Source organism: Oreochromis aureus, linkage group 6 (genome assembly GCF_013358895.1).
Source record: "Oreochromis aureus strain Israel breed Guangdong linkage group 6, ZZ_aureus, whole genome shotgun sequence".
NCBI lineage: Eukaryota > Metazoa > Chordata > Actinopteri > Cichliformes > Cichlidae > Oreochromis > Oreochromis aureus.
In genome coordinates, this window is record NC_052947.1 from 17,794,467 (window position 1) to 17,818,916 (window position 24,450).

The 24,450-nt window shown below is 41.9% G+C and overlaps 1 protein-coding gene across 2 annotated transcripts; it reads left to right on the plus strand.

The window, feature by feature from the left end:
* Window positions 1-231: 231 nt before the first annotated feature.
* tbc1d9 (TBC1 domain family, member 9 (with GRAM domain)) lies at window positions 232-22,545 on the plus strand. 2 transcript variants are annotated; one of them, XM_031752227.2, is made up of 21 exons: window positions 232-987; window positions 8,081-8,191; window positions 10,351-10,469; window positions 10,927-11,155; window positions 11,408-11,669; window positions 11,767-11,974; window positions 13,435-13,641; window positions 13,716-13,880; window positions 13,990-14,140; window positions 15,822-16,036; window positions 16,216-16,333; window positions 16,408-16,693; window positions 16,856-16,985; window positions 17,188-17,286; window positions 17,454-17,522; window positions 18,018-18,258; window positions 18,428-18,493; window positions 18,859-18,945; window positions 20,136-20,204; window positions 20,358-20,461; window positions 20,547-22,545. In XM_031752227.2, the coding sequence occupies exons 1-21, from the start codon at window positions 867-869 to the stop codon at window positions 21,330-21,332; spliced, it is 3,843 nt and encodes a 1,280-aa protein (XP_031608087.1). In that variant the 5' UTR covers window positions 232-866; the 3' UTR covers window positions 21,333-22,545. The 2 variants fall into 2 exon arrangements, with proteins under 2 accessions (XP_031608087.1, XP_039469807.1); XM_039613873.1 differs by lacking the exon at window positions 232-987 and having other exon boundaries at window positions 7,571-8,191.
* Window positions 22,546-24,450: the final 1,905 nt, after the last annotated feature.

The window sequence follows — 24,450 nt, forward strand, 5'->3', positions numbered from 1 at the left end:
ATTGATTTGGATATTTCACCATTCATCAAATAACAAAACTCTATTTTTGTTTTGTTTTTTGTTCGGGGTTTTCTTAAGGTTACAAAAGCAAAACTACAATAAACAATGTGAGTCTGTAGAAACAATGTGAGTCTGTAGAAACAATAACACGCTCTCTCGGTATTTCCTTGTGCGTCTCCACCTCCTCCCGCTGACGTCGCGCGCTCCGTGACGCGCTTTATTTTGCGTGCGGCAGCAGCTTCAGCTGACACGGAGAGGAGGACCGCGGCGTTATTGTCGTTTCATTTGTACAAGTGTCGCCTGACCTGAGCACGCGGACGTGGACTTCGCGGCCGAAAGGACCATATAGACCGTTCCGTGGTGACTGTGTCGTGGGTTTCTCTGCGAGCAAGACTGAATCGCACCTGCCGCCGAGCATGGTCAACAAAGACTGATCAGCACTGCGCCTGTGTGCGCCCACAAACAGAGCCGAGGCTGCACACGATTCCTCAAAGACATCTGTTTGTTTAAAAGACCTCCGTGGGCTCAGGAGGCTGCTGCTGCAGGAGAAGGTTTGCGTGCACGAAATGTGAAGTCTGGACTTGGATGTTGCAGGCCGAACCCGACCGATCCGCGCCTGCCAGGTTTAATTATAGCACGCTTGCTTGCGCTTCTTCTTGCTCGGATATCCAATACTAGATCCTGCAGCTGCTCGAGAGACAATCAGGCCTTCATCGATCTTTTAATGATCTAAAAATAATAACACAATCTAAACACAATCACACGTCCCGGTAAGACCAGTTTGACGGTCACCGTCAGCAGTCCCGGGGGTTCGATGTCCCCATAAAATAATAAATAATAATAATAAAAATAATAAAAACAGCAGCATGTGGGTCACTCCCGAAGATGTGTTACTCGCTGGCGCGTTATGGATCACCGAGAGAGCGAACCCGTATTTCATCCTCCAGAAACGGAAGGGCCACGGGGATGGAGGCGGAGGACTGGCGGGTGAGTACCTTATTTTGTAAGCTGTTGTCATGACTCCGTAAGGGGGAAAAATCCAGTATTTCGTGTAAATTTGGGAAGAGAAAAAGGTCAGGTGATGGTCAGCTGCACGGTGACAGTTTGTCAGGCTTAACCGCAAGTCGATGCTGGACGGCAAAAAATAAATGAATAAAATGGAAGAGCACGTGACCAAGCAGCTGCCAGACGGCCTTTCACCTGGTCGCGTCTTCCAGGGAGAAAAGCTGAGCCTGCTGCTCTCACAGACCTCCTTCATGCCGGTGACAAACTGTGACCCAGAGCGCTGACATCACACAGAGGGGGGGCAAAGAGCAGATCCTACAGTGTGTGGGATCTACTGTCTGCTTACACAGCTTTCCTCCCCCACCCACCCATATTGGAGGTCATAATATGGTTTAAAATTTCTCAGGGTGTTCCTGCCTGCAGTGGAAATTAAATTCCAGCCATCACAACAACAACAACTATTGCAACTGTGGTTTCAGCTGTGCAGCTGCTAATGGCTGTGAAGCCTCAACAACAGTGAAGCTGTTTGAGTCTGTTTGCTTGCTCATGCTGAATCATTCCCCCTGCTTCCTTTTCTCACTCTTCCTCCTCCTCCTCCTCCCTCCTTGCTTGTTCCATCCAAATTGGGTCAAGCAGGAGGCACAGGAGAGGGACAGGTTATGGTGATGGCAGGATATGTGTTTTATTTAACAGAATAGAACATAAAGAAGGCTGTTTTACATAGTTTTGGTACATGAAGGATATTATAGATTAAACTGTCTGGGTCCTGGGTCCCAGACAGTTTAAGCATTGCAGGTCTTTAGAAATGCTGCCCACATCTGTACTGTGTGTGATGATTCTGTGATGAAATACTAGCATTCAAATTAGTTCAGGGCATGTGTTTCATATAAGAGCATCTTTAACAGCTGTTCAGACTCCTTGTGATCCAGAGCTGAAGAGAAAGTGATGCTTTTGTCAGTAATCAGTGTTCATCAGCTCTGCTTCTGTCCCCCCCACCGAGAAGTTCTCACTGTCTATCAGTCAGTGTCACCGCCCACTGAGCTCTAACACCTCGAACTGTGACATGACTGAAATCTCTGAGGACCACTATGACTGAGGAGTAGGTGAGGCGGGGGCCAGTTTCAACTGTTATTAAGTAAAAGGCGGTGAGGTACATCCTGGATGTCTGACGCAGAGTGACAGACAACCACAGATTTTCACATTCACACCTTCAGCCTTTGAACACAATTAACACAATAACTATCCTGCACGAGCAGTTTAGCTGTAATGAGCGACACAGGAGTTAAATTCATACATGCCTTCAGTGATTTCAGATAAACACAGTGCTCGGCTAATCAAGTTTTAGTTTCACCTCGGAGTGTAGTACAGCGAAATGTATTTGCTTCAAACACTGAGGGGCTGTGTAACACAGAGGCTGCACAGATAATCAGTCCTACTGATGACGCTCCCACAAAAGTAGTAAAAATGTAATTGTGTTACGGTCCAAGATGAAACTAAAACTTAATTGGCCGGCTTTTCTTCTTTTCTTGTGTCGGCTGAGTGCATCTGGAGTCATTAGAGCCGCATGAACGTGTAGCATAATTGTTGTCCTTGGACAAATGATCGTCTTGTGAATTTAAAATGACAAATCCCACCTTACACGTCTTAATAGTGGCTCCATTTAAAAATCTTTAGAGATTTTCACAACACAGCAAGATTTTGTGTTGCATTGATTTGCTGTTATTATCTGGTGGATCGATGTTACAGTGAATTTCCTGACTATGTAATACAGAAACCAGTTTTAGGCAGAATAAGGAGAGTTTAATGCATTTTTAACCCAGTCTGATAAATTAAATGCAAATAAAGAGATGCAAGTATTTTAGCAAAATATCTGATTGCAGGCAGATTTGTGTCATCTCATCACCATTTCCCAGCCTTATTCCCATAAAGGAGGCCAGTAAACATTAGGGTTCTTCTCAATTCCAGAAAAAGACAAACGATTACAAATTTAGACACTAATATTGGTAATATGACCTGCTATCTTATTGATAATTAGACCTGCTGCCTTCTCTTCTCGGTCTCTAGTGTGTCCTTGCTGTGGCAACGCAGAATGTGCTAAGTGGTGCTGGGAGATGATGTCATTTTTATGTAAAAGCTGAGCTTGCTGACTAGCATTGTGTGCAAGTTGGCACGCAGCACCCAGTGACACTGGCACTGCCCTCAGTCCTTCCAGGGGGAGGAGAAGCCATCAGCTGCACCAGACTCGAGCCTTTTACAGATCAGCATATTCATCTTGACCAAGCTGCAGCTCCCATGTTTCAGAGCTGGAGGGAGGTGGAAAATGGCAAATATGTGCCATTTGGGTTATTGGCAGCATCATAAAATATGAGGGCCGATCCTGCACGAGCAGTTGCAGAACTTCTGCATTGTATGTAAAGAAACTGATAACTAACCCTATTTGACTAGATAAGGCTGGATACATCCAAAAGAAGAGGAAGATGTATTGTCACAGTGAGAGCCACTTTCACATCAGTTTTTCTTTCATTTTTTTTTTAATCAGCATTATAAAAGACTTCTCACTTCTTCACTGTAACCCCACGAAGAGCCACTGAAGACTCAAGAAAAGCCTGTAGGATGAAACATGTTAGCCATGTGGGTGCTCATAAATGGGGTCTGTAGTGGCTAAGAATAGTAAGAATGCAAAAGGTACCAAATTTATCTGCCTTCCTATAATATTTGCTTTAATAATTTCACCTCTACATGCTTATCAGAACTGTGAAAATGAACCAGCCTAAGATATAAAGATAGTCGTCTGGACTACCAAATGAGCTACTGTAAAAGGTTGGGAATCTCAGATTTACAGTGTATAAGCTGTACTTGCAGCATATGAGCTAACAGCGCTGCACATATAATGCAGACTGGGAGGAGTCTGCTCACTTCAGTGTTGAACTGTTGATGGTCACATGCTGTATAATCAGCCTTTACAGTAACAGGGTAGAATATGAAATTCAGAAAGGAAGGAAATTAAAAAATGCACAACAAAATGTGTTTTCATCAGCTGTTAAAAGCACTGAATATGCCTATTGTGCAACTCGTTACACTATTGTAGACAGTGGTGCTTTTAGCATAAAATGACACAAAGTACAACACACTATTTCACAACCTGATAATAAGTAAATGTTAGCCTGGTGTAAGTGTGTCGTGCCGGACAGATTCCCTTATCTTGCGCTTTAAGACGAGTCTTTGATGTGAGCAGGCAGAGAGATGTGGCGCGTGGAAAAGCAGAAGAATGTATCTAATATCTTAAATGGATGCAGTGAAACATTTCATGTGGCGAAGATAAAGATCCAGCCTTGTCTTGGCTTTCTGTTATCTGAAACGGTATTGATTGTAATTCTGGGGAAGATTGTGGCCTTTTGTTTGCTTAATAGAAAATCCCACACCAGCAGGGCCTCCGACTCTGCTCACCCAAGCAGAAAGAGGATGTAAACAATGGAAAAATGTATTTTTACCAGTGCTGTCAGCTTGGTTTCCTGTTCTTCTACTGAGTGAAATGTGTTAATGTTTCAAAGAGTGTGGTTTGTTTCCCTCTAACAATGGGGATCTCTGATTGTGTCTGAGCGGAGAAGCACAAAACATCACATGATTCGACTGTTCAGGGGACGATTGCTCCGAGTTTTCCAGCCACATGCTGGATGCTACACAGCTTCATGCTGGTTGTGCACCCACTGCTTCAGTCTGTGGAAGGAAATATCAGCGTAAAGGCATAGGTTTGATTTGGAACAAGCAGTCGCATGAACTTTGGTTTGATGAGTTAATGCTGCCGGGGTGTGGTTTTTGGGGTTGCTTATTGTACACTTGATAAAAGATCTATCGCGATAAAGACGGTGAAATGACTGCTCTCTTGTATACAGTACCGCGCAAAGTCACAATATTAATTTCTGTAATATTTTGCTTCCAAGGAGATTGACTTTCTCTTTTTTTTTCTTCTTTTTTTTAAAGTGCTCCAGGCTGTTCATTGAGACCCTGGCTCATTTTGAGCCCGGTCCTTCTACCTGATCACTTTTAGAGGATTTTTTTTAAGCTACTTATGAATTTTCAAGCCCCAGAAAAAGTAACCAACTCAAGACATGAATCTGTGTTATGTCTACACATAACAGACAACCTTTATTGTTGTAAAAGCACATCGTTTGGATCAATAAATTGGCTTATCTTGCTATGGTGTGCTTTTTGAACTTTTAAATTGAGGAGTCGAAAAAAGTGGACGACAGAATAAGAAGTGGTAGGTCTAAAAAAAATATCTACAACAAATGAACAGTGTGTGAAAGTTATGTGCTTAAGGAATATGAAAAAGTCCAGAGCTGATCAATCAATCTGGTTGTCAAGAAGATCTTCACCAAACAGGGAGAAAAGGCTGAGGTATACCATACTACATTTCATTAATTTGCTGCACCTGTAGCCAACTTATGTAGCAAAGTTGAAAGAAATGAGGCGTGGCTAAAGACTTTTGCACAGTATTGTATAAAAATGAGCAAAATCTGGCCAAAAATAGCTGAACAACTGTCTTTCCTGCTGTTCGCGTTGGGTTTCACTTTGAACTGTATGAACCGAGATCAAGGTGGTCATAGAAGTTCAGTGGTCTCACCTGAGTTTCCTGCGTTAAACCTCAAAGCAGACGCCTCCTCGGGTTAAGCTATTCATACCATGCAACACAACTGAGTCTCTTTCTTTTCTTCTGTTTTTCCCCTCATCAGACTCCAGCAGTTGATACTTGGACACTGAATTTCCCTCACATCTATTTTTGAGACAAATTACAAAATGCTGATTATTTAACACATTAAAGTCCTCTCTGAGGTCAACGTGCAAGCGTTGGTGTGAAGTGTGTATTTTTTAACCTCGTCAACGTTCTTGTGTCAAAGAGGAAGTTGTCTTCACACTCATAACAGTTTTGCTGTTTCTCTCAGCGGGGTAAACCAAAGGGTGGATTATCTCACTGGTTTCGGGGTGTATAAGACTCCAGTTACCTCTGGGTGCTTTACTGCTTTGTTCAGGCGCTTCTCAAAGTATGAGTCAGTATTTTTGTTTATTTGTCTACGTCTGGAGTTCTCAGGAAACGGCTATTACGCATGATCTGTAACATTTGGCATAAGTGTAACTAAAGAAGTACACAGAAATTATTCAGTTTTTGGTGATATCAGTCAGGTTAAACAGGTTATTGATGAGGCTTCTTGATCTGTTCTGCTTTTGAGTAGTAAGAGGAACTGATAAGGAGGACGTTGAAAAGAAAGGCAGAGGCAGAATTTACATGAGTACAGAGATTAGAGAGCAGAGCGGTCAGTGAGTCTAATCCATGCAGATGTGCTTCTTTTATTATTTCTCTCTCTTATACTGCTTTTCCCCCATGAAAATTCGCTTCAGCTTCCTTCGTTTGTCTCGTTTCCCTCCTCCCTCTCTTGCTGTCTCTGTGACTCATACTGTGTGTGCCCTGATGAGCAGCAGAACAAAAATAACCTGTCTCTCATGGCACTTTATTTTTTTCTGTTTAATATAGTGCAAAAATCACAACAATAGACATCTCAGGACACTTTATGTTGGAAGACAAATACCCTAGAACTGCTAGAAATCCAAAGACCCCCTATGAGTAAGGATTCTGCAGTGCTGGGGGGTATTTTTACCATTTTAATTTTAATGTAGGAGACATCAAGCAGAAGCAGAGTCGGGGAGGCTGCCTGTCTCTGTCATGGGTTGAGAGGGTGACTGTAGAAGAGAAAAGAAAGGCACAGACAGACAACAAACAACAAACGTGGGGGGGAAAAATCACTTTGTGCAAAAATTGATGTGTAGGTTAAAGAATAGAAAGGATAACAAGTGCTCAGTGCATCATGGGAATTCCCCCAGCAGCCTGAGCTTATAGCTGGGAAACCGAAGGACGATTCAGGGTCAGATGATCCAGCCTGAAGTATTAATCTTATGAAAAAGAAAAGTTTGAAGCTTGATCTTAAAAATAGAGAGGGTGTCTGTGTCCTGGACCTAAACTGGGAGCTGGTTCCACAGGAGAGGAGCCTGATGGCTGAAGGCTTCTGCCTCCTGTTCTACTTTTAGAAACTCGAGGAAGAAGAAGAAGAAGCCTGCAGTCTCAAGAACTCAAGTGCCCTGCCGGGATATCAGGAGTTTGTATGTGAGGAGAAGGATGTTAAATTTACTTCTGGATCTAACAGGAGAGCCAGCAAAGAGAACACAACGGTCCCTTGTAGGACTCGAGTTGCACCCATTTGGAACAACTGAAGACTTTTCAGACATCCTGATACTAGGAAATTATAATAGTCCAGCCTAGGAATAGTGGAAAACCACCCCAGAAAGCCAGATAAATACAAGAAAAGTCAAAAACAAAGCAGAAGGGACCAGAATATTTTACCTTTTACACTTATGGTAAAATAAAGCAAGCAAACCTTGGCATCCACACCCCACAGAGTGAATTCTGATAAAATCACCAGTGTTATTTTTCTAGTTTCTTTAAGATCCAAAGGCACATATAAAGGGTCTGCCTTTGTAAAGAACACTCAGAGCTCAAAAGGCAAATTTAATAGGAGAATAAACACCCTGCTGGTCAGTTGTTTTCTGCAATCTGGTAAACCAGATGGGTTCACACTAATGGGCTACAACTGACTTATAAATTATTAACTGACTTATTAACCACTATTAAAGCCTTTAGTTCATAAATGCCTCGTGTAGAATGGCTCGTATAGAGCGTGTGGTTATATGCAGTCATTTCTCACCCAGGCACAATCATAACTGTCAGACCACACGTAAAGATCACGGGTGGGTATAAGGTTGAACAAGTGAAAGCGTTTAATGCAGAGCAGAAATGTTTTTAGCCACAGGATGTTTTTGTTGTACTCAAACCACAAGACCTCATGGTTTTCCCCTTTTGCTTAAGCACAACAGCATGGTATAAAAATCTAAATGCATGTTATTTGCATATGTTTCACATGGTTGCACATTTTTAGCAGGACTTTTGTGTTGCCGCCTAACAGACTTGTAAGACTTCTTTCTAACAGACTTCTTTCTGTAATAAACGTATTCTGGGCTCTTGCAGGTTTGCTTGTTGGGACCTTGGATGTTGTTCTGGACTCGAGCGCTCGGATGGCCCCGTACAGGATCCTCTACCAGACTCCTGACTCTTTAGTTTACTGGATCATTGCTCATGGTACGTGCAGAACAACTGAAAGAAAATACAAGTATTTAAAAAAAAGAAAAGCAAACTTACAATTGAAAATGTATTTTGTGCACCAATTCCACACATTTTAGCATCACATATGTGGGCCACTCCACTATAGACCCATCTGCACTCCTACCACCAGCTTTCACACAGCTCATGATTATTTACCTTGCTGCTGTCGCCCATGTTAGCTGCTGAATGCAAGGCGTTACATTGTGCGCTGGTGGTTTTAAAGGATTACAGGCAAAGGTGCAAGAATCTGTGGTTTTCAGCCAATTGCTTGATGTAGTTTCATTGTGATCAGGTTCTCACAGTAGTCCAATCTGCTGCTTACCACAGACTGTGGCAGTAAATCATCCCATTTAGCAGCAATGCACTTTTTAGAAGCAGAACTCTTCTTTGCACCAATATTGAACCAAGTATGTAAATATTCCTGCGTTGGGCTAAGAAATGCATAAACACTTCTTAATAGAGCTGAACGACTTCTGAGACAGTTCATTTTAATTTTGTGTTAATTGCATTATTGATTACAATTTCCTAAAGGTCTGGAAAACTGCTGATCATAACACACAGGCAGAAGTTGGAAGCAAGTCACAAAGAACGCCACAGACAAAAGTGAAGCCACAACTTCTGCTATAGAGACCTAATAAGCACAAACTCATAGAACTAGAGTTACATCCAGTAACTACTCTTTTCCAAGCAAACATTTTTATTATTATTCACACAAATTTCTAATCAGCCAATCACAGGTCAGCTACTCAGTGCATTTAAGTATGTATTGAGTTTATGTCAAAATGACTTGCAGAAGTTCAAACAGAGCATCAAAATTGACCAGAAGGGGGATTTAGGTGACTCTGAACAAGACATGGTTGTTGATATCAACGGGCTGGTCTGAGTATTTCAGATTGACAGGCTACAATAACTCACGTAACCACTTGTTACTTAGGATATGCAGAAGAGCATCTCTCGAACCTTGAAGCAGATGGACCACAGCAGCAGAAGACCACACCAGTCTGGTCAGCTGAGAACAGGGAACCGAGGCTAAACCAATTCACACAGACTGGAAAAATGTTGCCTGGTTTGATGAGATGGCAAAGTCACAATTTGGCCTAAATAACATGAAAGCATGGATCCAGCCTGCCTTGTATCAATGGTTCGGGCTGCTGATGGTTGTGTGATGGTGTGGTGGTGATTTTCTTGGCACACTTTGATTTAAACACCACAGCTTACCCAAGTATTGCTGCTGACCATTAAAACTAACTAGTACAGGTCCAGTTTTAACTCCTACACTTCACACACAGACGTGCATCCTACAGTATCTTTTGGCAGCCTTTCTGTGCACTAATATTATTCAGACATTTTATTTGTGTGCAGAGAGAGTGATATCAATTCTCCAAACTTCAGGGAGGTTAAAGAAATTAATCACATAGAAAAATGACAAGCAGGCTGCTCTGATAGCTGAGTTAATGTCACACTTAATGAAGATGAGGCATGATTGGTAAACAGGCAAACGGATTTTGTTCTGAACACGTGTAACTGCGTATTTAATTAGGTCGTTATCTACCAAATACAAATGTGAGAGTACCATTTCTGCTCTCTATCTGAAATGGAGGCCTACAGAGGACTTGCTTGGCTCTGAAATGGCATTGGCTCCCCTCGCCTCTCCCTCTCCTCCCCTCCCAGTTCTTAATTCCTCCTCCCAGAGATAGCAGGCGAGTGGAGCAGCCTGGCAGACATGGCTAATGCAGTCAATGTGCACTCACTGAAGGGCTGTTTTGCAGCAGTGTTCAGGGATAATGGCCCACAGTAGCAGCCATTACTGCAATCAATTTCTCCCATGACCAGAAAGATCAGTTTTAATCTCACTGCTCAGTTCTAACTAAATTGTCCTTTCTGTTTTGTTTTGTTTTTGTTTATTTTAAAAAGAGCATGTAATTGTTTTTGTTGACTTGCACCGATACCTCTGTCCTCATTTTCCTGTCTTATTAACTGCAGTGCTCTGCTGAAGAGGTAAAAATATCTACTGGGATGCTTTTAAACAAAATAGAAAAACATATTTTAAAAACGTGTGTGTGGCTTTGGGGCACAACCCTCTGTATCACTTCTGAAACATTGCGCCTTCATATGAACTGTGATTGCTTTCACAGGAACCTCCCGTAAAGAGATCACAGAGCACTGGGAGTGGCTGGAACATAACCTGCTGCAGACTCTCTCCATCTTTGAGAATGAGAATGACATTACCACGTTTGTCAAAGGAAAGGTCCAGGTAATTACTCTGATTGTACGATCATGATGTTAACTTACATTCCTACTAACGGCCAGCAGAGGGCGACTCCTGGGATTGCAGAAAGTCTATGAGAAAACAAACACACTTTCCTCTTCATCTATGACTTCACTAAACACTTTCCCGCTGAGTTTATGGTCTCAGTTGCTAGTTGCAGGTCCTATTTTATCAGGCATGGTGCATTTTGTAAATTATGTTTACATTTAAAATATGGCTCGCTTTAGATAGCAATCAAGTTTTATTTTTATTTTTTTAACTTTAAGAAAGCTTGTTGTAAAGCAAGTAGTGCAGATGAGTCCACAACAGCAACGTGGATCTGTGGGCTGTCTGCAAAAACCCAGCAGCCTTCAGAGGTTTTTGTTTAAATCAAGGTATTTACAATACACCCTAAGCATTTCACCTCATGCCTGTTGGGCTGTCTCTCTTCATCATGCTGCAGGGTATCATAGCGGAGTACAACAAGAACCACGACGTCAAAGAAGACGATGACACAGACAAGTTCAAGGAGGCTAGCGCTAAGTTTCGTAAACTGTTTGGGATGCCCGAAGAGGAGAAGCTGGTCAACTATTACTCCTGCAGCTACTGGAAGGGAAAGGTGCCTCGGCAGGGATGGCTCTACCTCAGCATCAACCACCTCTGCTTCTATTCGTACTTGCTGGGAAAAGAAGGTTGGACATTACCCAACTGTACTGTCTTCACTATGGTCTTTTTTCTGTTTATCAAAAGGACCTCGACCTGCAGAGATCTGAACAAGTCTTTTCAAGATTATATTAGTCTGAAACACTGTTGTGCATTAAGCCACTATACTTTTCTTATGTTCTTTGAAGATATAGCCTTAAGCCATATATTTAGGGCTACTTTAGTCCACTGATATTAAAAGTATATCCTGTTTTTTGGGGGGCTTTTTTTCTTACTTTCAGTCAAACTGGTGGTGCGTTGGGCAGATATCACCCAGCTGGAGAAGAGCGCCACCCTTCTTCTGCCCGATGTGATCAAGGTGAGCACGCGCACCAACGAGCACCTCTTCTCAGTCTTCCTCAACATCAATGAGACTTTCAAGCTAGCGGAGCAGCTGGCCAACATCGCCATGCGGCAGCTGCTCGACAACAAAGGCTTTGAGCAGGACCGCTCGCTGCCCAAGCTGAAGAAGAAATCACCCAAGAAGGTCTCAGCACTCAAGAGGTAGGTCCTGGTGCAGGGCATTACTGCTTCTTTGCTTTTAGAACTACTGAATATCTACAAGTTTCTGTTATCTTATGTGAGAATTTTCATCTTTCAGAGATCTGGATGCGAGAGCTAAGAGCGAGCGCTACAGAGCGCTCTTCCGTCTGCCCAAAGATGAAAAACTGGACGGTCACACAGACTGCACCCTGTGGACTCCCTTTAACAAGATGCACATCCTGGGACAGATGTTTGTTTCCACCAACTACATCTGCTTCACCAGCAAGGAAGAGTCGCTGTGTAGCCTCATCATCCCCCTACGCGAGGTGAGTCGTTCTGTTTATTAACAGCTTCCAAAATAAAAATAAAAACAAGAAAAACAGCAGATCTTGAAAATCAGACCCACAACTTGGAGCTCAAATAAGCAGCTTGACAGTCGTTTATCTGACTGATATTGGTGCAGTGGGGGGGGCTGTCACTTCCCATCTGCTCTTAAACACAGTGTGTACATAATGCAGCTGTCATGCTGAATCACTGTCATCCATTTCGTTTACACAGAGCTGTAGACTGTGGCGTTTTAGCCATTTATGAGTCATGTTCTGTATTTGGGTATAGATTTGTCACTAAGTTCTAGCTAGTTTCAAATGTCAGAACCTCGCTTAGAGGATGTGAGGAGAGTGGAGAGTCCCAGGTATGTAACGCCAGCTATCAGCCACCTAAATGGATCCCTGAGATCAATCCCTAGGCACCTCAGCCCCGACCCCGTTCCTCAGTAGGTCACATCATGGGGTAAGGCAAGGTCTTGCTGTGTTTTCACACTTAACCCCCCGTAATGACCCACACATTTATTTCTTAACTTGACTCATTTGATGACTCACATGGTCAATAGTGGGACAGTGACCTCAGATGGTGTCCAAAGGGACAATCCCCACTGAAGGTAAAACACCTAGAAATCTCCCCTATTTGTTACCCATCAGCCATAAAAGGCTGATGATTTATTGTCGTCACCCCGCGGTGTGGTTGGGTGGGCGGCATGGACATGAATACGTTTTAAAGAAATACTCTGCTTTGATGTTTCCCTGTTTAATCAGTTATAATTATATCTAATGTCAGTCTTCACTGACAGACGGTGGCTCTCTTACAGCCATAGCTGATGAGATGTCTTTTCCATTGTGGATCTGTCTCATTGTGCAACTGGAATTTGATTCGGATCTGGCTTACTATGAAAACTGTATCTTTGGATGGATCTGATGGATTTCGATTGGTCAACATTTAATGACTGAATCACAGACTTTAAACAAAGTTCAGCATGAAGTGTTGCATTTAAAAAAAAGTTACTTTAAACTGCATTCAATGCCATTTTGGAGACTTAAAGTCATTGCAGCCTCATCAAATATTCGCATCATCTCCAAGATCCAACTATTCCAGACATTTTTCCATCAGTGTGACCAATTACAATAATACAAATTGTGTTATGTGTCTAAAGTGCAATTTAAACAGTAAATGCTTCAGAGTAACTGACCGACACCTGCCTTACTGTAATACACCTCTAAAAATGTAAAATATAGATTTAATTCTGAGCTGATAATAAATCTGCTGTTTGAAAGCAAATTGAAATGAATATTAAATCTATAAGTGACTAAATGGTGCATTTCTAGCAGATGTAAGAAATGTAAATGCTAATCCTCTGTGACTCCCCATAGCTGCATACATGGAGAAATATGTGCAGGTAAAAAACATTGTTTGGTCTTTGTTGCTCTAAAATCTTACTCCCGGCATCCTGCAGGTGACCATCGTGGAAAAAGCAGACAGCTCCAGTGTGCTGCCCAGCCCGCTCTCCATTAGTACCAAGAATCGCATGACCTTTCTGTTTGCTAACTTGAAGGACCGAGACTTCCTGGTGCAGAGGCTATCTGACTTCCTGCAGCAAACCACCTCTAAGACTTACCTGGAAAAAGAACTCACTAGCAGCCTGAACAGCTCAGATGATGAGGTAGGTAGTTTCATTCGGACACTGTGACATTGTCCAGGTAAAAGCTTCAAAGCCTGAATAAGATTTATCTCCAGGTTTACTCCCAGCATGGATCCCTGCTGTCCAGCAGCCCTCAGCACAGTCTGGGCTCAGAAGGCGAGCGTAAATTTAACCTGAACGACAGCAGCGTGCCCACAGCCACACAAGCCCTCATGACCATGTATCGTCGCAATTCCCCGGAAGAGTTTAATCCGAAGCTGGTGAGATAAATTGTGTCATCACTTTTTCAATTTGTTTTTTGCATGATAATTAAACTGCAAGGAGGATTGATGCTAGCTGCACGTAAACGTTTGTTGCTTTCCCAATCAGGCGAAGGAGTTCCTGAAGGAGCAGGCATGGAAGAACCACTTTACCGAGTACGGACAGGGAGTGTGTATGTACCGCACAGAGAAGACGAAGGAGCTCGTTCTCAAAGGGATTCCTGAGAGTATGAGAGGAGAGCTCTGGCTGCTTTTCTCCGGTGAGGAAATGTTCAGAGTGGCACAAATTAGAGCCCGACCGATATTTGGTAGTTTAAAGATCTGATATATTGGTCGATAACTTTTTTTTTTTTTTCTTTTAGACCCTCAAAATAAATGAATAAATAAATAAAAAATTTATTATATGTAGTTACTGATGGGTGCTTACTACGATAATAAGACAACGGAGTTTTAAAAAATGTTTTTTTTTATGGTCACAAGTCAATGGATTACTCCTTTAGGCTCTGTTTGGATCGGCTGATTGTCGTTTTTGTGGCTTTCTAAACCCCAGTTGCCATGGGGAAGTTGCAGAGTGCCCTCTGGTGGTAAAACTGTGCAACAACAACACTCGTAACAATAGCAGTTATCGATACTGATACAATGTATCCGCAAATGGCTGATATCAATCTGATTCTAGCACAAGCAACAAATGAATAAATGGTACACTGTACCTGAGAGGCCTCACATCAGAGTTTAGTTTTAAACCTTTTTTTGTTTTACAAACTTAGAAAATTTTAGCGTTTTCCTGTGTTTTTTAATGACTGGTGCTCTGATTAATTTGCTAAGCACTGTGTATTAATGTAGTTGATTTTGATGTGCACAGTGATAGTTTCTAAGAAAATAATCAGCCACACATTTAAATAAATTTACAAATTATCATTCTGGGATTAAAACTTTGGTTTGATTATCAGAGTAAATATGGTTTAGAGACCTTTTTTCATTCTTTTTTTGGGAGGGGGGTCTGAAAATCGATCTCAGATCTCACTTGAATTTGTGTGGAAAAGCTTGTACATCATTTTCCATGCATGCTTGAAGATGAAGCTTCCAATGCTTCAGATTACACAAGGCTCCTAACTGTCACAACATGTTACATGTTCAGGTATGCACTTGCTCCAGACTTTCCTGTTTGCAAGCTTGCGCTCATCCTCACCTGCTCGGAGCCTGGTCACGAGCAGCAGCAGCTCCTCCTCCTCTCTATGACCTACTTGTTACTGCTGAAAGGAGTTTTCCTCACGGCAATCTATCCCGAGACAACAATTTACCGTGCTCTATTGAATCATTCAGCTGTTGCCAAAGTGCGTCTCATTTTAGAACAAATGGTTAAAAACCAGTTTGGCGAGGCTCTATTCTGGGGCAAATTCCAATAAGCATGTTTAATGAAGTATGTGCACAGAGACATTACAGGTCCGTGAGGACTTTGATGTGTGTAATTGTGCTGCAAATTTATTCAGATGACTTGGAGGCCAATTGTAAACCTACAAATGGGTCTCTGAGCTACAGTATGTGCACGCCAAATAAGAATAATTTATATTACAGACAGTTTTTTTTGTTGTTCATTTACTCAAATCAGGTTTAAAATCAGAGCTATGATGATTATACAATCAGTTGAAATATATTATATGATAATGTTTGTGCTGCTATTTTTGTTTGTTTTTTAAATTATTCATTAATGCATTTGGTTGTTCAGCTGTTGTAATTCCATTTGTCTGGGATCGAGAGAGTACAGCTGTCGTCACACACCTAAAAGATGTATTAGATTATTTAAGTTTATAAGTAAATATATTAGATCACTTACCTCTTCATGAGCAATCACTGAATCAGAAATAGATTTGGCATAGCTTGGCTGCCCTACTGTGTTTTTCTTATCTTCCAACCGTTAATTCTCGCGTTTGTCTTTCATAGGAGCGATCAACGAGATGACCACCCACCCTGGGTATTACGAAGACCTGGTGGAGAAATCGATGGGCAAATACAACCTGGCAACAGAGGAGATTGAGCGGGACCTGCACCGCTCTTTACCCGAGCACCCAGCCTTCCAGAACGAGATGGGCATCGCTGCCCTGCGCAGGGTCCTCACTGCCTACGCGTTCAGGAACCCCAACATCGGATACTGTCAGGTGCTCGCATGCTTGCTTTTTATTGGAGTGGCAGAAAAATCTGCAGTTCTTGACAATGCTTGATTATTTCTTCTTCTTCTTCTTCTTCTTCTTCTTCTTCTTCTTCTTCTTCTTCTTCTTCTTCTTCTTCTTCTTCTTCTTCTTCTTCTTCTTCTTCTTCTTCTTCTTCGATTCCACAGGCCATGAATATTGTTACGTCAGTGTTGCTGCTTTACGCTAAAGAAGAGGAGGCTTTTTGGCTGCTGGTGGCGCTCTGTGAGAGGATGCTGCCTGACTACTACAATACCAGAGTTGTGGGTCAGTATATGGATGTTATGTTCTCTCTATTTCACTTTTGTTTTCTGTTTATTTAACATTATTTTCTTGTACAGGAGCTCTGGTCGATCAGGGTGTGTTCGAGGAGCTGGCCCGTGAGCACATTCCTCAGCTCTACGACTGCATGCAGGACCTTGGTGTCATCTCCACCATTTCGCTCTCCTGGTTCCTCACCCTCTTCCTGTCCGTCATGCCGTTCGAGAGCGCGGTGGTGGTGGTCGACTGTTTCTTCTATGATGGAATCAAAGTCATTTTTCAGCTGGCGCTTTCCGTGCTGCACGCCAACATCCACCAGCTGCTGGGCTGCAAGGACGATGGGGAGGCCATGACCGTACTGGGGAGGTAAGAAAAGACAAAGTGCTTCCTTTTTATTCAGTGATTTTTTTCTAGTGTTTCTTTATCAGTAATCATTGTTAGTTTTAATATGTTTTAAACACATCAATCAGCCGTGATTATCATTTTTGACACCTTTTTAAAAAAAAAAAAAAAACTTGTCTATTGCAGGTATCTGGACAGTGTGACCAATAAGGACAGCACCCTCCCTCCCATCCCTCACTTGCACTCTTTACTCACAGACAATGGAGAACCACACCCAGAGGTGGACATCTTCAAACTCGTGCGCAGCTCCTACGAGGTATTAAAACTGGACTATGAAGCGTGTTTCCAAGTTTGGTTTTTGTTCTCTGAATGCTCTCCAAAGATATGAACTTGGAATTTTATGGGATTTGTTTGGACTTTTACCTGCTAATTTCATCCAATTATCTTTTATGTTTGCTGTAATAACATCGTTTTACCACAGTCAAGCTGACCTATTTCACGTTATCCCTTTCTGTCAGAAATTTGGCTCCATTCGTGCCGACGTGATTGAACAGATGCGTTTCAAACAGAGACTGAGGGTCATCCAAACCATTGAGGATACAACTAAACGCAATGTGGTGAGGACATCATCTTACTGAATCTGGAATTAAGTAAATGTGTTGCGAGGTTTTTAATTGTTTCCGTTGGGCAGAATGCCAGTAGAGTAATCTCATCGTCTGCCCTACATTTACACTGAACTTCATTTTCTCTCTTCTATATTTAATTTGGTTATATAATGTTTCAGGTCAGAACCATTGTAACAGAGACTGACTTCAGTATTGATGAGTTGGAGGAGCTCTACGTGCTCTTCAAGGTGAGTTAAAGACAGATCCAGTGACTATAGATTTAAGATGTGCTTACAGTTTGCCTGTACCACAGGCCTGTGTAGTAGAGGTGGGCCGATCGCTGCAAATATCAGTAACATCGATACCAATACTGGTATTGGTATTGGATTGATACTAGCACAATAGGGCCAATACCTTGTTTCTCTCCAAGTTCAGTATGTAGTCCGCTGAATTGTGTTAAATACATTAATCTTAAGAGGGGGTGGTGAAAAAAATATACCTCAAACATGCATTATGAAAAATGTCCCAAGCTTTTTTTGTTGACTGTCACGTCCATTTTATTTGTGGCCTGTAGCACTGGCTACAGTTGACCCAATGAGCTTTAGAGACAGATACATTTACACTCAAAGTCTCCGATAAACCCAGGTTCAAAATACATGAGAAGGTATAAGATGTGTTTTTCTTTTTTCTTTTTTTAAACTAATTATCGTTTCGTTTTTAACTCCTCTTTCTAATTTCTTTAGGCGGAGCACCTAACCAGCTGTTATTGGGGTGGGAGCAGCAACCCCACAGAGCGCCATGACCCCAGCCTGCCGTACCTGGAGCAGTACCGCATCGACGTGGAGCAGTTTAAGGGTCTCTTCAACCTGCTGTTCCCTTGGGCCAATGGAACCCATTCAGAGCCCCTGGCTGTACGCTTCTTCCGTCTTCTTGACCAAAACGCAGATGCCCTCATCAACTTTAGAGAGTTTATCACTGGTTTGGGTAGGTACAGTAAGCTTTTAATCAGTTATTTTTTCTTAATATTATCTCTATACAGTTAACAGCTTATAAAATAACTGATGATGCTCAGCTGGCAAAATGGTGTTTTAGCCTGTTTTTGTAATTCGGAGGTGTAATGTGGCAGATCTCTAAAGCTTTTGGTTGTTTGTAGGTGTTCTGTGTCACGGGGACCTCACTGAGAAGCTGAAGTTGCTCTACAAGATGCATGTCCTCCCTGGTGAGTGTGTTTGGATTCATTGCGGTGAACTTAGAAAGTCTGAAAATGATTTTATACTAGCTGTGCAGAAAACGGGAAAGAGAAATTGGTATGCTTCTTGCTTTTTTTTCTCTCCATTTACTGTGGAAATTGCTTTTTTTTTAAGGGCCGGCTTTAAGAACCCCCCTGTTAATATAAATTATACCCTGAAAGCTTTCAGTTTAATGCGCGCTTAGTTCTGGATTTTAATAACATTTTGTCATAGAAACCAAAGGTCCATTATTCGTGCATTTAACTAGTCTGGAGCAGTTGTTTTAAGCTTTTATTGTCCGATCCCACATGCTGAGGATATCAAGTTAAATTCTAAATCCTAACTTCTTTATCAGAAATGATTCATGAACAAGAAGAACCCGACTCTGCATTTGAAGCCACTCAGTACTTCTTTGAAGACATCACTCCAGAAACATCCATCGGTGAGCTTTAGTTCTTTTTGTTGGGATTTAGATTTGTTTTTGCATGTGGAATTATGCTGCATAATGATGATGACTTGGCGTGGTTCTCGTGATATTTGCACGAGTGAAACGTCTGTTGTGGTTATGCTTAGTCACGTGATCCTCACATCATGTGATTTGCAAGTAATAGTGTGGTTGTATTATCTTTGGAACCACAGGCTTTGGATGCACATTGTGCACACTGGCAGTTATGAAGGAACAGCAACACAAATGAAAGTTTACACATGTGTGTTTCAGCAGGTGGAGCATCCATCAAGTTGCCCCAGTTACAATCTATTAGATCAAAAGCTGTTGGGCATATGAAAAAAACTGCTGTATAAATGCATGTGAAGGAGGCTTGTAGTAAGAAAGCACGTCAAGCTCAAATAGAGTAGAAAAGCGCTAAATAAGAACTATACAACTGTGTGAGTGAGTGAAGGTCCACAGCATTATGCTGTTTTTGAATATGTAGAGCATGAGTCTCTTAGCTATTATGAAGTTTGGAGAAGTACACGGGCGCAGATCAAATCCGTGGTCAAATGACTTAGTGGTAACTTTCTAGTGCGTATACTTGTCTGCAGTCTTGTGAAAAAGAGTTTCCATCGGCCTCTATGCAGCTCTGTAAAATAAGTCGTTTTGTTAATGCAGTGCCGTAGAAAAAGACTGAAAAAGTGTAGCTTGTCTGGAAGGGTTGCCAGGAGAAAGCCTCTTTATCTCTAAATAGAACATGACATAATGCCTTAGGTTTGCAAAGGCCGATCTGAACAAACTGCAAGAGTCCTGGAACAAAGTGCTTTGGTACCATGTTTAGCGAAAGCCAATCAGAGCATATGAGCAAAAACACCTCATACAAACTGCCAAGCACGGTGGTGGAGGGCTGATGATCTCAGTTTGTTTTGCAGCAGCAGGACCATAGCACCTTGTAGTATTGTAGACCCAAATGTGAGGCTGTCTGTTTGACAGCTAAAGCTTGTAGATTTTCTGCTGTGCTTGGGGTCATTGTGCTGTTGCATGACTTAATTTCAGACAACAGACTGCCTGAAAAAGAAAAGAATCAATGAGTCACAAAGGCTCAGTCAAACTCCGGACTACTAATGCTGCTACATGCTTCTTCTTTTTTTCTATAAAATTAGAATTTGTAATCAGACCTCAACCTTCCTCTTTCTTCTCAGGCCATGACTCAAAGTGCAGAAATGAGAAGGATGATGGTTTTGTCAGAGTGACATTCAAAACTGAAAAAGGTAAATAACATGGTCACATTTATTACTGCATATAGGTCTGAATGTGTTATTCATGCTTTTCTTCCATCACCACATTGAAAGGACTCTTAGATTTTCTTTAAAAAAGTATGATTTAAGCTGGTGAACGATCACATTCTTTGTGTATTTCTGCAGTGAAGAAACTGAACACTCCTGATTACCGCCATTACCTGAAACTGTGGAACCAGGAGATGAAACCTAAACGGGAAAACACAAAAGACCTGCCGAAACTGAACCAGGTGAGACTTCATTTGCTGCACAGATGACTCAGCAGTGCGAAAACACAGCCATCGGTGACCTGTTTTTAATGTGTCTGTCCTGCAGAGCCAGTTCATCGAGCTTTGCAAGACCCTCTACAGCATGTTCAGTGAAGATGTGGCGGAGCAAGAGCTCTATCACGCTACAGCAACGGTCACCAGTCTGCTGCTGGAAATGGGAGAGGTGGGAAAGCTCTTCTCCTCCTCTTTCAGAAAGGACCACAACCAGGAGGGGAACTCGGAGCCGAGCGTGTGCATGAGAGACGTTTTAGATCCTAAAGGCACCCACGAGGTCCAGGAGCTGGGGGACATTTTTGTCCCTGCAGGTCTTGAGAATAAGCCGAGCCCCTGTGAGGAGGGAAAGGGGGATGAAGACAGCGAGCAGCTGCCCCCTATGCAAGACATCAAGCTTGAGGACTCGTCCCCTAAAGACACGGGCACTTCCTCGGCTATGCTCATCTCAGATGACGAAACCAAAGATGACACTTCAATGTCATCTTACTCGGTGCTCAGCGCGGGCTCTCACGAGATGGACGAGAAGCTGCAGTGCGAGGACATCGCGGACGACACAGTGCTGGTGCGCAGCGACGGCGGCTCAAACGGCGAGAGAAGCAACCGGCCTCTCGGCGGGGGGCCTCACGACAGAGGCCTGCCTCACAGCACGAGCATCGACAAAGACTGGGCCATCACATTCGAGCAGTTCCTGGCTTCCGTCCTCACCGAGCAGGCTCTCGTGCAGTACTTTGAGAAGCCAGTGGACGTGGCCGCTCGCATAACCAACGCCAAGAATGCCAAGAAAGTCGGGCGCCCCCTGTTGTCAACAAGTGACTATGAGATCTCACTGTCTGGGTGAGGAGTTATCACTAAAGAACTGTCCTAAAAGGAAAACAAGATTATAAGTCAGTGATGTTTTGTAAGGAGAATGAAGGTAAGCGTGTGTGTGTGAGTAATAGCTGAATGAATGCGACCAAAAACCTCTCTTAGCAATGTATTTTAAAATAAATTAAAGACTTTTACAACAATCACTATACTCTGTCCAGCTGAGAAGGAACAAAACATGAATATTATGGTTTGCTCAGATGAAATCCACGTGTACGTCGTAGCTGTACTTTATAAAATATCACGCATAGGTGTTAATACTGTAATCTCTAGTACTCTTAGGCTATGTAGATGTAAATGTCAGTACAGTTCCAAACTGGGACATCAATAGTCTACGATCACCTAACGTTATATCTGATCAAACTGTTACTTCATTACTTTACGAATTCCATTGGCTGCTAATGAAGACATTTCTTTCTTTCTCAGTGGATGAAAATGTGAAAAACACAAAATAAACAGTTTCCATGTAACCTCTTTTCAGCACCTCTATAAATTTAACACAGTGTGTCACTTTGGCAAATTTCGTATGCATATTTGTATCTTCTGTGATGTTAACTTTCAAAATAAGGTCCTTTTAAAAGCCCCAGTTCATTTTATCCAGGTATAATAACTAGTAGGAACCAACCTGTATAATTAAACTAATAAAAATAATGATGGGGAAAGGCGAAAAAATGATCCACATACAGTCTTTCTTTCTTTCTTTCTTTCTTTCTTTCTTTCTTTCTTTCTTTCTTTCTTTCTTTCTTTCTTTCTTTCTTTCTTTCTTTCTTTCTTTCTTTCTTTCTTTCTTTCTTTCAATTGAGAAGAAATCCAGTCATGCCTCGTTACTACAGACAAAAGTGTTGGTTGATGGTTCAGGAACTCAAAACAAGTTGTGTGTTCAAGGAACAAAATGAGTACACTAAAATGCCGTTAAGAGCCTGCACTCTCTTTATGTTTACAGCAAAATCCACTAAGATATATTTCCTTGCCTTCAGGCTAGCTGTTTTGTTTTTGCTTTTTCAAAACTTTTTTATCTTTATGCTGTGTACATTTTTACGTTGCTTTTTTTTTTTTTTTTTTTTTTTAATTAAAGTTGTTTTTATGTGAATACTTTCAATTGTAAATGCCCAGTGTTGAGTTTATTACTCTGGGTTCTGATGCATTGTATATCACTCCATCTTATTAAAGTTACAGTTTGAATGGTTCAATGCTGCACAGTAAAATGCCTCCAGGCTTTGTTCTTTCACTGACCTCATATTACTGAGCACCTACAGTCTGAAAACAAGAAGTGATGCTGCCATCTGGTGGAAGATTGGTTAACATGGTGTTATTAATGGAGATCAGCAACTGCATCATCAAAGGGCTGTTCATACACTCGCTGGACACTTTATTAGGTATCCTAGTACTGGTTTAGATCCCCTTTAGTCTTCAGAGCTGCCTCAATTCTTCATGGCAGAGATTCAAGAATGTGCTGGAAACATTCCTCACAGATTTTGGTCCATGTTGAGATGATGGCATCACACAGCTGATCCATGATCTGAATCTTTTGTTCCACCTAATCCCAAAGTTGCTCTGCTGAACTGAACTCTACTGTGCTGTGGCCTTCACAGTCACCAAACTCTGGCATTTCTGACCAGAGAACTGCTGCTCGCTGAATATTTTCTCTTTTTTTATTTGTAAAGCTTAGAGATGGCTGTGTGGGGAAAATCGCTGAAATACTGTTGGTAACAGATTACTGTACTACTCTGTGCAGCTGGATTGTTCGGTGTTTTTGATTGTCTGTGGTGAAAGAGTACATGAATGTGTACTCTTTCACTCAGTTACCGTTCGTCTCGTTCTCCCTCCTGGACCACACACAGTGGGGCTGTGGCCGAGGTTAACCAATCACAGCTCACTGAGCTCATTTACAACAGGACTTTCTGCTGATTGTGAGGACTGTCTCTTCTCAGACATACGATAGAGCTATAAATAATTAATCTATTAGATTTTGTTTTCTTCAGGCTGCCATGGAAGACATTTTATTTGTATTTTCTTACACTCCCTCTAATGTTCACCATCATAAGTATTTATATACATGTACGGGCATTTCAGCTATGATTTATAATTATCTTATATAGGGAGGAACAGAAAAAGCTTGAGTTTCTCCATTCAGTTCTATTTATTTAACTCCACCCAGCATTTTATCATCTGCAGTGTTTATTATTAGTGTACTTTTTAGATTGCCATTACTTTTTGCAATTTCGTGCCTTTTCATGCCACGGTTAGCACTATTGCCTCACAGCAGTAAGGTCCTGGGGCTTCTCTGTGTGGAGATTGCATGTTCTGTGGGTTCTCTGTTTCCCCCTCACAGACATGTGTGGGGTTAGGCTCATCAGGGATTGTAACTTCACTGAATTGTCTGTCTGTGTTAGCCCTTTGTCACACTGTCCAGAGTATACCCTGCATCTTGCCCTGAGTATTCTGGGTTAGGCTCCAGCCCCTCCTGTAAGGATGAAAAGCAGATATAAGCTCTCTAAATACACAGATATATCTGTAAGCTCTCTGAACCTCACCGTATAAACAAAAAAGGACTGAATTGAACTGGAAATACTCGGTGTAACTAAAGGTGCTGCAGTTTAATACAACACTGCAATGAATCTAATTTAATGAAAGTTGTTAAGCTTTAGTTGAAACAGTTTTTCAGGGGTATTTATTCAGTCTTGTAGAGGGTAGTTTGTGGTGTGCTCAAACCAGTATGCAGAAAAAAATGTTAAAAAATACAAATAATTTAATGACAAAAAGAGATCTGATCATAATAAACTTAATGGTGATAGTTTTAACACAGGGCTGTCAAATGGGACAGCATTAGTAAACGTAATGTGGGAATAATTCAGAATGTTTTTCTTGTCTCTGCTCTTTTTCTAAGAATCTACATTTTCCATACTGTTACGTACATACACTGTGTGTGATGTTATGAAACAGGAGCGACTGCTGGCAAACTGCTGAGAGGCCAAACATGGTGTGATGTAAAGTTCTTATCAGCTTCACTGTGAACTTCAGTCGCCAGCTGACGTCACCACACTCCCACCTCTGCACCCCACCCCACCCCAAAAAAAGCACATCTTTAACAT

Coding starts and splice junctions, on each gene's coding strand:
- tbc1d9 (XM_039613873.1), top strand. CDS start 7,948: ATGCATGTTATTTGCATATGTTTCACATGGTTGCACATTTTTAGCAGG. Junction 11,156..11,407: donor GTACTTGCTGGGAAAAGAAG/GTTGGACATTAC, acceptor TCTTACTTTCAG/TCAAACTGGTGGTGCGTTGG. Junction 20,205..20,357: donor GACATTCAAAACTGAAAAAG/GTAAATAACATG, acceptor GTATTTCTGCAG/TGAAGAAACTGAACACTCCT.